Source organism: Rhinatrema bivittatum, chromosome 12 (genome assembly GCF_901001135.1).
Source record: "Rhinatrema bivittatum chromosome 12, aRhiBiv1.1, whole genome shotgun sequence".
Classification (NCBI taxonomy): domain Eukaryota; kingdom Metazoa; phylum Chordata; class Amphibia; order Gymnophiona; family Rhinatrematidae; genus Rhinatrema; species Rhinatrema bivittatum.
Window position 1 is genome coordinate 21524648 of NC_042626.1, and position 15530 is coordinate 21540177.

Genomic DNA, 15530 nt, shown 5'->3' on the forward strand with positions numbered 1-15530 from the left:
TATAGGGACCTTCATTTTCAGTTTTTATTTCTCCTAGGAATTTTATTATTACAACAAAATTTAAAAAAAAAAGTCATTTTAAGTCATGTTTTCACTATTAGGAGAAAAATCAGTAGAAAAGTAATTTTTCGTCTGATTTTGATTTGAGAATCCAGCATGGTTATTCCCATCACAGTACCATACTGGACTTCCAAGGCACCCTGCCCCCAGACAGGATAAGGCATGCTGCAGGCTACAAGTGCGCAGAACAGTCACTGTACTCGTGAAAAATAAGCCACAGACAAATCATTTCACAGGCTGGCTCCTTAATACAGCAACTGCAGGCCCCATATCCTGAGGTGGTTAAAAGGACAGTAATCCCTAAGTGTAGAGAGACACTTAGGTGTCAGCAGTTATTGAAAAAGCCATTTTTATAGAGATAAAATACTTAGAGGGAACAGTGCTAGCCAGATATTTCATGAATGAGGAAATATATACATATGCACACATTTCATCAGTCACTACATCTGCGAGGTTAAGAGAGGGACACACAGCTCTAAAGAGACAATGTGGAAGAAGGGTACAGAGTCAGACGTCACGGATACACCAGCACCTTTTTCAGCCCAACAGCTATAGAGTTAGGAAGGTGGCAGTGTTTTGCAAACATGGCCATCAAGGGTGCTCAGTGCCACGGCAACTGAGGAAAATACATCCGAGAGTAAGATGGTTTATGATCTGGGTACGCGAGGCCCAATCTGCATTCTAAGTTTGCAGTAGGATTAGCCCAAGCAAACAATAAGTCACTAAGCACTGTGTGCCTTCCAGCAGCACCACTGACAGGGTATTGGCCTATTTCATGCCCTGCAAACTCGGCTTCCTTCAAGAATTGATCCTGAAGCAGTACTGCTGCTAGGATTTCCAACAGTTCGTCACCATGCGCTCCTTGGATGATGTGCAACTTGACTCAACCTTATGACAGTACAACTTCAGTCTCTAGCCAACAGTCTATGGCTGATGCAATGAAGAAAGTGCAGCCACTGTCCTTATACATTGCGTTTCATGTGGATGAGCAGTTCTCGCTGTAGACCAGCATCAACAGTCATGGTAGGCCTGCCCACAGGTGGGTCTGTGATAAGAGTGAGTTTATTGAAGACTCCACGGCCAAAATAATCAGCTACCACTGCAAAACCATCACTGGAACACTTAAGCTGCAAGAGAGAAACCAAACTGAGATAAAGGAAAGAAAAGGAGAGGTGGCAAGAAGGCATAGGTAAGGGAAAGGAAGATGGCCCAGGAGAAGTGATGGATGGGCAACAATGATGGGTATGGTGCCAAGTCGGGACAGGGCACAGAATGATGGGCACGGCTATGGACTGGGTAAAGTAGCGATGATGAATAGGCACAGGATGGGGGTCAGGTTAGCAACATGCGGGTTCGTTCCCTGGCTGACCTGGTGCTGGAACTGATCATGCAGGTCTTGTTTCTGCTCCTGGGCTCGGATCATGTCCATCACTTTGCGGTTCTCAGGCATGCAGGTCGGACACTCGGCCTCACTCTCTGCATAGCTTTCAAAGCAGTGCTGGTGGAAGGAATGTCCGCAAAGGAAGTGTACAGAGGGCAGCTCCAGACCACTGCTGCACATGCTGCACTTAGTCTTCTGAAATATCTTGGGACTAATATTAGCAGAAAAGTGACAGGTTGGCATCTGTGCCATACCGAGAAAGCAGCCCATTCCCTCCCTCCCAGTGCTACCTGGTTTTGAGCTCCTGGATCTCTTGCCGGATTCGAGAGGTTTCTTCTCGGTACTTCTGGATGTGCTGTTCGTCCAGCTCTGTCTGGCTGTTCTGCTTCTGCAGTTTGTTGATGAGATAATCTTTGATGACAGACAGCGTGGCTGTGGAGTTGTGAGCAAGAGTCTGTACCACTACAAAAAAGTGGGAAATGAAGGGAGAGGTTAAACCATGCTACCTCAGCACATAAGTTCACTATCTGAGCAGGTCCCAGGAAGAGCAAAGCTAAAGAGAAAAGCCTCTTTTATTCAACCACACTGAGGCTTACAAGGATGAACCTAACAGAAGGGAAGTGCTCAAGAAAAATACATTTGCTTAAGAGTCCCATAGTTCACTCCCCCCCCCAAGAACAATGGAGTCTAAATTGCCTTGCAGAACAGCACATCCCAAGCTCCCAAGAAGTAAACTTCTCCCTGTCAAGGGGCAACGATTTGTTGGCTTTTATATTTTACTTTCTGACCTAGCAGAGGTGGCATGAGATTCTTTTTCTCAATGTGTTTCAGCACAGCTGTGATATATTCTTTGCAATCCTCCTCGTTCCGGGCAAAGTAACTAAGCGCCTGCTCCCACAGGCAGCTCTGCTGGTCGCCGTAGCGCTCACACACCTCGATCACCTTCTGGTACTGCTCATGCTGCATGTGATAGTGCATAATCTGCTGGAACCTGAAAGAAAAACAAGCAAGCTAATTTTCATGGGCCAGACAGAGAAGCGAGGAATGACAGACCACAGATCAAAAAGTGACACAGAACAGAAAGGGAAGAGGTGATTCTTTACACAAATAGAAAAAAAGACAGAAAAAACCTTCTCCTTCCCAAACCCCCAAAATGATAATCCCACGAATGATGCAGCTTACAGCTTGCCCTGCTCATACAGGTAGAGCACCCCATCCTTGAAGTTATGCATCTGACACAGGATTAAAGCTTTATCAAACACCGTCCTGAAGTGGCCACTCTTGAGCAGGGAGATGGCCTCACTCTGGAGTTTCTGCTTCACCTGCACAGAAAGGTAGAATGTAAGCAAAGTCAGAGTGCACATCATGGGCATCCACCATATTACAGGCATGGCTCTTCTGAAAATTACTTACAAAGAAATAAAAAAAAAAAAAGTCAATATAAAATAAGAAATTGAGGTGAAGACAGACATTAATTCAACCCAAACACTTAAAATCACATAGGAAGAACTGCCATTTCCTCACACTCTTCTATGTGCACATGCACTGTTTCTTGAGGGAGGCTAATACAATTCAAGTTGAATGAAATATGAAGTGGAGCCGAGCAGCAGCACAGCAGCAGGGGGCAAGTACTGGGCAAAACAGGAGTAGCTCTCCCAAATGCCTAACACGAGTCAGAGAAGCAGTTAGGATAACTATTTCTGTATTGTGTTTCAAACTTTTCTCTCTGTCACGTTGCAGCATGCAAGGTCTGGGTGCTTGATGGCTCTATGTTGCTTGGATGGTTAAGCACAGTAGGTCTCTCCAGTCTCTATACAATCCATGCATGCAGGTGCATTCCAGCCATGTCCTATGCTGAGGGCTGGACTGGAAGCTCGTCAGCTGGGGTATTGTGTGGGTAAGAAGCAGCAGATACCTGAGGATCTTGCTCATGTGCCCAGTTCTGGAGCCTCAATTCCAAAAGTGTGTCATAGACGCCTTGTGGAGAGTCTGGCTGCACCTCTGTCATATGCTCCAGGAACACCTTCAGCTCACATGGGTTATTTGCGAAGATTGGAATAAATTCTTCAGAATAAGCCTGAAAGATCAAGTAGAGGGCAAAAGGAAGGTTACAGACTCCTGGGAACCCTCCTCCTCATGAAAAGACATCACTGCAGGTGAGCAATATATTCTACTACACAACTCTATACAAACCAAAGAAGGAAGTCCAAAATAATGAGAAATTTTAGAACAGTCTGAAAACTGTAAGAGGATAACAATCACCCAGTTTCAGTCTTCAGATATTCAAACGGCACTGTCTTGGCCGCGTGTTTGTGACCTTAGATGTCACATGTGATATTTTAGTTGCATCCTCCCCATACGATAGTTGCACCCGGAAGAGCCTGCATGCCTCACCCTTCTGCCCTCTTGTGCCTCCAGCTCCTCTCCATGTGGGTGGTAGTCTGTGCAGAGGGTTTTCAGCAGCTGGGTGGTCTCGCTGGGCACATGGTGCATGAGGATTTTGCCATAGCGCTTCATGTTGCTCTCTGCCTGGTAGAATGGTAGCTTGCCAATATAGCGCAGCGCCTCCTGGTAATTCTGCGGTGTGAAAAAGAGGTAAAACCGGAATATTTATTCAATTTGATTGACCGCCTTTCGTTACAGTGTCATCAAAACGGCTTACAGTAAAACCCAATAAATTATAATCCTCTAAGATGGTCGCTGGAATGCTTGCGGTGTAATACCTTGTCTACATAATTATGCAAGCAATACAGCTTGAACTCTGAACCCTCGCCATCTCCCTTGAACACGCACCTTGATATCCTCCAGTTGTATCTTTAAGTACCACTCGTGGTGTGCGTGTTTCTCTGCCAGGTACACCGCATGTGTGTAGTACCCTGTCTGTCGCAGTACCTTTATAGCCGTTTCCACGTCAAAGTGCACCTCACTCTCGCTGGCCTAGGGAGATAGGGGACCCAGCAGCGAATGGGGAGAGATTTAAAGGACAGGAGTATATCATGGAAAAAGACCAGAGTCAAACACACATCTATTATACCAAAAGAGATGCTGGCATGGGGTACACCATAGTGGGCACAGTAACAAGCACCAGCCAGTTACCTTGATGAAACCTTCAAGCTTGGTGCTGTCCTTCAGCTTGGTGTAGCAGTTCAGCAACAGAGTGGTGTGGTCGGCATTAGCCAGTGACTGAAGGTGCAGTGCCTGAAGGTATGCTGTCAAGTTGTGGATGCGCTGAGCATCCAAGAACTTCCTGATCACATACGAGGGCTCCAGCTTCCCTATTGTCCTAGACAGGGAGAAAAATAAGAAAAAACACACATAGGCCACATGTTGACATAACCCTCCATTACCTTAGGTACAAACTTAGGATTGTAAGCCCTCTGAGGATAGGGAAATACCTACAGTACCCGAATGTAATCCGCTTTGAAGAGCTGAAAGAAGTGCAAAAGTGGCATAGAAAAATCAAAATAAATAAAACAAACATAACAAGGGTCAGAGGTCACAATCAGGTACCCAGTGCAATACAAAAACAGAGCGTCAGTTTCTCTGAAGATAAATCCTAGAGATCCATCCAATTTCACCCTTCTCCCCATCCCTCTTTTGCTTTGTGCATTGCAGGGTATATTGCCCTGCCTGTGTTTACTACATCTTTCACAGGGCATACTGCCTTTCCCTGCATTTAACACATGTGCTGGAAGCTATCCTGCCTTTCCTGTATTTACCACAGGGTAAGCTTTCAGCACCGTAAGGTGTACCATTCTCCCCCTGCTGTTACCATATCTATTACTGGGTATTCTGCCCCCACCCCACCTCCCACTGGTTACCGTATGTACTGCTGAATGGCTCCATCGTGGTCTCCCTTGTTATACAGATGGTCTCCGTACTGCCTGAAGATTTCTGATAGACCATCACTGTCCAGGTGCTGGCTCTTGGCCAGGTTAATGGCCATCACAAACAAGTTCTTCTTAAACAGCATCTGCAGTGTGGAGAGAGGAGTGCTCAGGGACCTGTTAACATCCTTATGAATCCTACCTCTCCCCATTTGCAGGGTCACTATGCCCATTCTTCCTGTCAGATGATCATTATGCATGGTATGCCTCCCCTGCCCTATCAAAAAGAGCAACATCTTCCAGCCCTCTGTTAAAAGATTGCCAAACTCTCACAAAATATGATGGCTGACCTTGCTTTCCTCCACATCCTGACTCAAAGAATGAACATCCCCCTCCCATCAGAAGATAGCTGACCTTGTTTTCCCACTCCACCCTAACTCAGAAAATGGTCATCCCCTTCCCAATCAGAAGACAGCAGCCCACATCAAAGGACAGCTATTCCCATTCCTCTATATCCCTCAGCCAGAGGATGGCAGCCCCATTCCCGCCCGCCCCCCCCCCCTCCCCATCAGAGGAGTCTACCTTCCTTCCCGCCAGCTCCCACCAGAAGATGGCAACCCCCTTTTCCAGACACAAAGAGGAATACCAGTGTGAGTGCCTTGCCTCCAGCTTGGTCTGTGTGTCTCTCTCCTGCAGCACGTGCAGCCTCCCATCCCGGGTCAGCACATACAGAGACCCCCACTCCGCCAGCACGTCAATCACATCCTCGAACACACAGCTGTATGCGACAAACTTATTGTACAAGTCGTACACACTCAGGATCTGCTTATCTGAGCTCTGGCCCTCGCGTCCTGAAAACTCCGACCTGCACAGAAACAGCAGGCTTTAGCCCCCGGCTCTGCTTTCTCTCGATCGTTATCCAGCACATTCACAAAAAATCAAGCAGTGAAAATGGGCAGAATGGCCCAAAAACTAAATCAGACACTTCATATACACTATAGGAAGGATCTTCATTACGCAGACCTAGCAGTTTCCTCCTGCTCCTTCTGGAATTTCAGTTTAATCAGAACTAGTGCTAAGATACATTGCCATAAGCCTTCATGGACAACTAATCAGGGAGTTCTCCCAACCTGCTTTAGTCCAGCCATTACAGTGACAGTATTGGTCGAGGGCCATGCATTAGGGCTCCTTTCAAAACTCCTTCCCTTCCAGGTACCTCTGTAATGTCCCTAGAGGGTGGAACCAGGAAAAGCACTGCGCTGATCCACGGGGCCAGCCTCCAAAATTGTTATTAAGACAAAACATTTTGAAAAAGTAAAAAACACAGTGAATTATAAAGAGAGTCCCATTTATACTGGGCAAACATTTTTTGAAAAAAATTCACAAAAGCAAGAGAAAAAAAAAACAGTTTTGAAAAGCTCTCATTGCAGACATTTCAACACCAATGTGTATCTGAACCAAATGGAAAATTTTAAAATACCATTTCATATGGAAAAAAATGCCTTATTTTCTTTCTCTTAAGTGTGCTAGTTGTGTATGATGGCCCCTTATAGCAGCAACACATTTTTCCTCCTCAAACAAACAAAACATATGTCCCATAAGTTCATGCTTTTGACCTCTTTTTTTTCAGATGTTTGTTCACTTTAATTGTGCCTTCTTAAATATAAGGGATCATAAATGAAAAAACAAAACAAAACCAAAAACAGACATTTAAGTGTTGTGGCTCCTCATGCTTTGGGTATGCTGATACACTTATTCATAACTTTAATTTCAAATACCCATTCCACCCTGGAGGGACAGCAAGGGGGCATCACTACCAGATCACACCCAAGCAAAGGGGCATCACCTCCTCAGCCTAAAGCACAGGCAAGCTATATGCACTGCTTACAGAGTTGTCATCTGGCTCCAGGTTTTCAGGACAGGTTGATTGAGTCCCGATTTTATCCTACTGAATGCAGGAACTTGTAGCTCTGAATTCCCTACTGCATTCAATAAGAATGGCACGACTCGCCTGCAAGTCCATGCATGCAGTGGGGTAAAACCAGGACTGGATCTCAGACTGTCCTGAGAATCTGGCGCCAGTTGGCAACCCTAAGCTCTTAGGGCAGTGATTGCCAAACCTGTCCTGAGGGACCCCCAGCCAGTCCGATTTTCAGGATATCCACAAAAAATATGCATGAGAAATTGGCATATCATGGAGACTCCGTAAATGCAAATTTATCACATGAATATTCATTGTGGATATCCTGAAAATCTGATTGGCTGGAGGTACCCTCAGGAAAGGTTTGGGAACTACTGAGTTACGTGTGATTCAGTAAGCATTTTCCTATGGCGCAGAACAGGAGAAAAGTCCTTTACTATTCAGGAAATCCACTTTCAGATGAGATGTACAGTAATTTCTTTAATGGTGAAATACTTTGCAGGTGAGAAATAAACTGTTAAATATAACCCTAGTCAGAAAAAAAAATCTTCCTTACTAAAAAGAAAAATGCGTAAAACTTCTCTCTGTAAGCAGTAGCAAACAAGTCACATTGCAACAGGAAACAGAGTGCACAGACTGCAGCACTGAGCCTCAGCCCCACCTGATTACATATGTTTATCCTCAGCTTTGCAGATGTAGTATCATACGGAATCTTACTTTGGGGAGACCTTCTTATCCTTGGATACGATGATAAGGTATCCCCGATACCAGTGAACAATCAGCTTTTGCCCATCAAAGGCAAAGCAGGGGCCACGCTCATCCGGCTGGTACAGGTACACACACTCGTTCCTTGCCACAATGAACTGTGCATCCTGGGAAGGGTCACTGAGCGCTGAGCAGCGCAATCCGCAGCCATGTGCATCCAGCTCTAACCGTGGGTAATCCTTTTGTGACAGCTCATAGGACTGGGCACAGGAAGTAAGATGGGCCATTAGGACAGCAATTACACATTCCAGAGATCAAACTACTCACACCACCGCCCCCCAATCTCAAATATTGAAACCATGCCTTCTACACCATAGTACCTCAGAGCCCATCACTTCATTCATAAAGTCGCGAGATTGCATATAAAAGCACGAAGCGAGACAGAGCGCATTTACACACCAAGATGAAGTCGAAAAACTAAAAGATAGGATATATAATAGTTTCATTGCTATTGCAAAAACAATGGTTTTTGGAAAGTGCTGCCTGAGATGGATACAACATGAGATGGAGAGAAGAAAAGGTTGGGACTAAAATTGGTAGGTGGTAACCCAAGGACATTTGAACACATGTGCTCTATAGGAAGACTTTACAGATGGGGGAGAGGGTCATCTGGCACAATAGATCCAACATCAGGGACTTTAAGGCTAGGAAGCTCAGCTAAATCAGAGGCTCTTTGAAGCTTTTGAAAGCCAGAGCTTTTACCATGTTTTAACATATAGAGTCCAAGCCTATACCCACACCACACAACCATGTCCCATAGACAGAATCTGGCAGGTGCACATAAATGATACACATTCACAGACTGAAGGAACACACACATGCCGATGCCACATATTCAGCAGCCTACAAGTGCATGGAAATGAAGCATACTCAGCACATTGCAAGCATACAAAAATGCTTAGTGTACTATAGGCAGGCACCCACATCTCATGCTCAAATTTGCCCATAATCCATGCCTAGTATTCTGTGAGTATTCAGGCTGCAACATCACTTTACCTGCACACTCTCTGTAGTGACAACGAACAGATGAGTGGATTTACCAGCTTGGCGGAAGGCAAGGCCAGTGACTGGGTAATTGCCTTCTTGCAGGATTTGGGTCTTGCTGTGTCTGTCCCGTGTGATGTCCCCTTTTGTGAGGACAACACTGCCATCTGTAAAACCTGAAGAAAGAGAGAAAAGCTAGCGATAGAACCCCTGGAATTTCCAAATTTTTAAACAATACCAGATATTTATTCTTCACAGACAGGTAGGCTCTCTGGTATGTATTCCCATGTTCCCCTGCCCTTGTGGGGACATCTCCCCTCCCAACAATTACCTGCCTTTCTGAAGTAATATCCTCCCATCCCATGGCAACCATCTCTCCCTGTGCCCCTGCAACATTTCCATGCTCTTCTGGGGTGATATCCCTTCCTATTTCCCTACACTTCTAGGAAATATCTATTTCCCCCTAATATTTTTCTTCTCTTCTGTATTCATTTATCCTTGCTGAATACTTTGTTAAAAAAAATCAGCAAAAGACTTAAGTTCTTGGGGAATCCTACAGAGAATTGGAAGGTCCTCACATACCAATAACCATGAAGTTGAGATTCTCATGGACAGTGAGGCAGGACACCACCGTGGGCTTGTTTCCTGGTATTGCTGGGAAAATCCTGGTGCAAAGAGGGTTTCCACCATCCCTTTTCTCCAGATTCCAAACTTTTACCTGCATGCAAGGTAGAAACAAATAATTAATTTATTTCAGTGCATCACCACTTGACATGTCTTTTTATCAAAACAGGGGCTGGGGGGCCAGGAGGAAGATGCATACTGAAAGTTATACTGCTAAATTATAGGATTTGTCACTGGGTCCAGCCAAGTGGCTCATTCTTGGGTCAGAATTTCCACTCCTTGGTCTCAGCTAGGGATGTGTGCATGGGGGTTGTAAGTCCTACTCATTATATAACAGTGACTCCTAGTAGCCAGATTTAGGGCCCATGATTGCTGAGTTTTGGAAGAAGCCCTAGTAATTGGCTCCTAGCCAAAGATTATCACTGTGATGATTAGGTTAAGTGAGCTGGGAGAATATATAAAATAAGGGAACAAATCCTTGGACAGTTGTGAATGAAGGCTCATGGTGTCAGATCCCAGCACTAGTTCCAATCAAACTGGAAACCCAAAGGATCAAGAGAAAATGGGCCAAAAAAATTTTTTTAAGACTAAAATAAGACTGCAAAGGGAGGCAGATGTCCAAAGGAAAACCTGGACAGTATTATCTGCTGCTTATGTCTTACATCTAAGAAGGATATTTCAAAATCACAGAGTTACTTCCTAGTCCTGTTCTAAACTTTATCATTTGGTGTTATGAAATCATCTGATTAAATTAATCACCTTGTACAGATTAGAAGCAAGCTGATTATTTCTGTTTCAGTCTTTAACTTACCAGAGGATTAATTCCTTCCTCATCTTCACCAACAGAGACCAGGATGCTATGTTGTTTCAGTTGATATAGATGCGTCACTCTTAGCTTGTACGCCTGAAAGGAGCTCAGCTGCAAAGAGCGAGACAGGAACCAAATCTGACCTTCCATATGTGCATTCCAGTCAAGGAACCTTTGGAAGTCACACGCATCATTACCCCACTAAAAACTAACTGTCGGAAAAAATATCTTTCACCTTAATCCTCAATTATAATAATATGTCTGTATATAAACAGGATTCCAAAGCATTCTAAAATCTGTCTCCTCCTAGAAACACCATAAAACATATCTGCTCTTGGTTTATGGTGACATTCACATCGCCCACCCTACCAAGTACAAGGGATCCCTGTGTTACTGTAGGGAGTGGGGGAGGGTGTGTGTGCTGTAGCGATCTGGGCTTCCAATGTTATTGGGGGCGGGGTGCAGTTGACTCGGCCTATTTCCGCGGTAACCTGTTCCCATTCTGGTGTGAGTGAAAGGATATCACCGAAGACGAGACTACCCTTGCCAGAGTCGCAGACGGTAATAGCCGGGGGCAAGGAGAAAAACTTCCCGGTGCCGCTGTCCCCCGGCTCCCGCACGGTCTCCTTATCAAAAAACACAAACCGCCGCCACTGGAGATACGCCGCCATCTTCTCAGCTGCCGTAGACCTGTCATGTGACAAGAACCAAGTTCGGTCATATGACCTGGGCGAATGAAGGCAGGTAGCTACGTACACGCTCATCATGTGTGCCTTCCACGGCCACAAGTGGTTGGAAACAGGCAGATGGCCTCTCATTTGCAATCCTCTGCTCGTACTTTAAAGCTACCCACTTTCTAAAAATGGATTGCACACTCTAAAGCTCTCTTGATAGAATTGTAGATAGAGCTTAGTAATAATTATATGCTTTTGGAAGTTATAGCAATAATATGAATTACACCACATTTTAAAAAAAAACATTTTGTAAGTCAAAACAGCAGCTCCAGAAATGTGCATATGTGGCCGGGGAGAGGGCGGCATAGAAGTGAAACAGTGAATTTCAAGGTAGGCAAGCCATCCACCCAAACTGGTCTAGTCAGACTGGGTGTGGGGAAGGGGGTGCTTATGTATGCTCCTCAGTATCAGCCCTGATCAAGTATTTCTCCTCTTTGTTTCTCTTTGAGCAGTTTATATATATTTTGGAAATAAAGATAAGAAGGTGAAATGTATACTTACCTGTTAATTTCCTTTAGTCCTAACAGACCATGTGGGATGCATCCTCCAGCCAGCAGATGGACAAAAATTTAAGAGCTGATTTCACTTACTATAAAAAGTCTGGTGCTGATTTAGCTCCTCAGTATGTTATGCCGAAGCTAGAAACCATCCAGGAGCCATCGTTAGTTCAGGTTACTAATTACCATTATAACAAAAACCTACTACCATTGCCCGGATCTTATTCCTGGGTTCTAGGCCTGGGACCCGAATACCAATCCCAAGTTTGCACTCAGGGCTGCCATATTCGCCATGGACAACCTTGCCCTTGCCCTTGTCTCTCTTAGGTGTAAGGTTCCTATGAACTAACAGAGAGAGAAGAAAAAAGACATAGGTCACAAGAATAATTTTGTAATCAAACCACAAAGGTCAGGGATTGAGGATGCCATCTGCTCCTCTCTCCTTGGGATGTGTTTCTTTATTTGGTGGCAGGCCCTTTTTGCTAAGTCTATCTGTAAGTCTACATACATCTGTACAAAAATCACACCATCCTACCTAGTACTAGAAATGGACAAATCCCTATGTACTTTTTTTTTTTTTTAAAGATTTTTGTTAACAAGAACATTTTTTTTTCTAAAAATTAATTTATGGAAAGGATTGGTGTTTTCATATAAGGTTAACACTGTTGCCATCCAGCAATCAGTACCATAATGTATCTCTAATCATTAACTGCCAACCTCCTTCCAACATATAATGTTCTTTAGAAAAATATTTTATTGAAAAAAAAATGTAAGCACTTAAAAAAGCTTGCATGTTAAACTCGCTACTAAAATAAGTCCACGTGCATGGTATATTTAAGCATTCAGGCTTTTAAGTGGTATCGGCAAAACCAAGCATCTTTATAAATCCACAGCATCAAACAATAACAAAATCTTACTGCCCTCCCAAAAAACAAAAAACAACAAACACATACACACACCGGGATGCTCCTGGGACCAGCCACCCAATACTCTTTCTCCACAGGCCCTTAGTCATGAATGCAGAGACATAGTATGAGGAGGAGGAGGTACAGCGATCACAGGCCCTGTATTTTATACAGTCACCAGGCTCCAGAACTTCCATTAAAGTTGACCTAGATCTTGACAGCTTAATGGACTGGCAACATTTGGAGGAACAGCTGCCAGGAGCCAGCACCCAAAGCCACTCTGAGACAAGCCCAGCTATGCCCACACTGGAGCCTCTGACACCTTCACCCCTGGCACCAACATTGCCACCATTGCGCCAACCACTGAGTGCCAAACTCACTTATGTTAGCAGTAGGAACTACATGCTGATGTCCCTGTATGTACACATTAGCAAGACCTATGTCCAGCAATGGTTGTGTTGAGCCCGTCAGTCGCAGGTGGCTGCGACCTTTGCTGCTCACCTCCTTTCTCTATGCAGCTCCGAGTCTGGGCAGAATGGCGGCCTCCGCTTCCACACGCCGACCCTCATGGCGTGCCCAGGATGGCATGGGCGCTCCTGGCAGCCATCTTACATCTGGGGTTACCTAAGGCATGCGCGCCTGCCCCCTTCTTAAATGCATCATGGCGGGAACCTCGGGGGCATCCCCACCGCATGACGTCATCCGCCTCCCATACTTAAACTCAGCTGACCTCTTGCAAGGATTCCTGTCCTGCTATTTCCGCCACACTGGGACTCCGTCTCGCTATCCTACTGGGTGACCTAGGTACCCGCTCCTCGGGGGGCCTTGCCACACTTAGGGCTATCCGCTCCTCGGAGAGCCATTACTTTCTGTTTCTCTGTTCTAGTGAGTTCCTGCATTATCCCCGGATGACCCTTGCTGTTCTTGATCAGTCCTCCTCTCGGTGCCTGATCCTCCATCTACTTCTACAGTACTGGCGTGAGTACAGATCCTGCTCTTCTACCTTTGTGGCACGGATCCTCGGGTTACCCCACTTGCGGGCCACTACTGGATCCCTCCTGTCTTATGCAACTTCTCATCGGCTTCTGGCTTACCCCATGCTGCGGACCACTACTGGAGTTGCCAGCACAAGCTACACCTAGAGAAAGTATTCACTGGACTACTCCATGCTGAGGATTACTACTTGGACTGACCAGCTGCAGGTCACTCTCTCGGGACTGACTCTATTGATCTGCTCCTCAGATCTCCATTGGCTGTATAATAAAGTTGTTTCCTCTGTTGTCCATCACTGCTGAGACCTTGCCTGTTGTGGTAAGGGCCCACAGGGCTCCTACCTGTGGGCGGAGTCTTCACGCGGCACGACCCAAGGGTCCACTACTCATTCAAGACACACCGAACGTAACAGGTTGACAGTAAACAAAAAGCAGAACAAATCTACGCCCGATTTTATAAAATGTGCATGCTGCCGCGCGCATGTTATAAAATCCAGGGTCAGCACGCACAAGGGGGTGCACACATGTGCCCCTTGCGTACATTGAGCCCGAGGGGAGCCCTGATGGCTTTCCCCATTCCCTTCAAGGCCGCTCCAAAATCAAAGCGGCCTTGAAGGGAACTTTTTTCCGGCCCCCCCCCCCCCAGCTTCCCCTATCTAACCCACCCCCCCATCCCTAACTAAATCCCCCCCCTACCTTTGTTGGACAAGTTACGCCTGCCCAAGGCAGGCGTAACTTATGCATGCCGGCCGGCTGCCGGCTGGCCATTCCCCGGCCGGGGGCTGCTCCGGAGGCCTCGGCCACGGAACGCCCCCAGGCCGGCACCATGGCCCCACCCCGCCCCCGAATGCCGCGCTGCCCCCGACACGCCCCCCCCAAGCAAAGCCCCGGGGCTTACGTGTGTCCCGGGGCTTTGTGCGCGCCAGCGGCCTATGCAACATAGGCACGCCGGCGCGCAGGGCTTTTAAATTTTACCCCAGTATGTATAATTGCCCACAGGAAACACTTCTGTGCCTGCCATATATCACCCCCGCCATTAATGTAGAGAGCAGTGCTTGACTGCTTCTAAGTGAAGTATCTAGCTTAATTGGTTAATGGTAATATCTTGGAAGGTAGATTTTCTACTTGCAATTACTACCGCAAGAAGAATAAGTAAACTACAAGTGGTAACGCACAATCCATATACAATTTTCCATGACAACAGAGTAACACTTAGAATGAATCCAAAGTTTCTTCCCAAGATAATGTCAGATTTTCATCTGAATCAGCCAATGGAACTTCTGACTTTCTTTCTGAAACCTCATTCTAACAAACATGAGTAACCCTACCACAATGTCAACTGCAGAAGAGCACTTCTTTATTATTTAAAAAGAATGCAATCATATAGAAATCTTGACAATTGTTCGTGTCTTACTCAGAGCACAAAAAAAGGGGAAAAAGTTTCTAAACAGACTATTTCCACCTGGCTAAGACAATGTAAACGCTAGAAAAGCAAAATCCGCCCAAATCTTTTAAACCACATCAAATTAGGCTGACAACCTCACCAGCATTCCAGAGTCAAAGTTCCGTGACGGAGATTCTAAATGTTATGCGTTTCGGACGTGGTAGACCCACAACCGGGCCTATCAACCCAGGAATCCAGCTGCCAGCTCCGATTCACCTTCGCTCGTGGCGGTGGGCAGCCGTCTCCATCCCCAAGCGCCTGCAGCCACTTCTGCCGCTTCTGACTCCTGCGCGGTTCCTCCCTGCACCCGGCGGGTCTCCATGCGCGGGCCGCAGAGTGATGCCGCCGCCCTGCTTCCTCCGGGCCCTGGCTTAGGCGTGCGTTGGGAGAGGTGATGGCTGGGCAGGAATGCCCACGCATGCTCAGAAAGACTTTGAAAACTTTCTGAGCCATATAAGAAGAGCATGCCTGAATTCGACACTTGCCTTGCTGTCCATGGAGAACATCTGTTACAGGTAAGAAACTTTTATTTTCAAATTAATTATGTGACTGGGAAGTTTTTGTTTTTATATGTATTTTTTAAATCCT

The 15530-nt window shown here is 45.9% G+C and overlaps 1 protein-coding gene across 2 annotated transcripts; it reads right to left on the minus strand.

Moving 5' to 3' along the window:
- On the minus strand, positions 1 to 11138 carry VPS11 (VPS11 core subunit of CORVET and HOPS complexes). Of its 2 annotated transcripts, XM_029573131.1 has the most exons (16): positions 10894 to 11138; positions 10374 to 10522; positions 9521 to 9656; positions 8951 to 9114; positions 7907 to 8154; positions 5932 to 6133; positions 5263 to 5414; positions 4538 to 4724; positions 4235 to 4378; positions 3836 to 4018; positions 3357 to 3518; positions 2624 to 2763; positions 2230 to 2432; positions 1732 to 1903; positions 1430 to 1652; positions 1 to 1187 (listed from the first exon to the last, which is right to left on the minus strand). In XM_029573131.1, exons 1-16 carry the CDS (start codon positions 11135 to 11137, stop codon positions 1023 to 1025), a joined length of 2874 nt encoding a protein of 957 aa, XP_029428991.1. In that variant the 5' UTR covers position 11138; the 3' UTR covers positions 1 to 1022. The 2 variants fall into 2 exon arrangements, with proteins under 2 accessions (XP_029428991.1, XP_029428992.1); XM_029573132.1 differs by lacking the exon at positions 10894 to 11138 and having other exon boundaries at positions 8995 to 9114; positions 10374 to 10508.
- Between the last annotated feature and the right edge of the window lie 4392 nt (positions 11139 to 15530).

What these genes read in the sequence shown, in the direction of transcription:
- VPS11 (XM_029573131.1), bottom strand. Translation starts at nt 11,137, where the DNA reads ATGATGAGCGTGTACGTAGCTACCTGCCTTCATTCGCCCAGGTCATAT. An exon ending in CACATGAGCAAGATCCTCAG is followed by an intron (nt 2,764 to 3,356) that starts GTATCTGCTGCT and finishes CTTTCTGTGCAG; the next exon opens with GTGAAGCAGAAACTCCAGAG. An exon ending in CTGTATGAGCAGGGCAAGCT is followed by an intron (nt 2,433 to 2,623) that starts GTAAGCTGCATC and finishes TTTTTCTTTCAG; the next exon opens with GTTCCAGCAGATTATGCACT.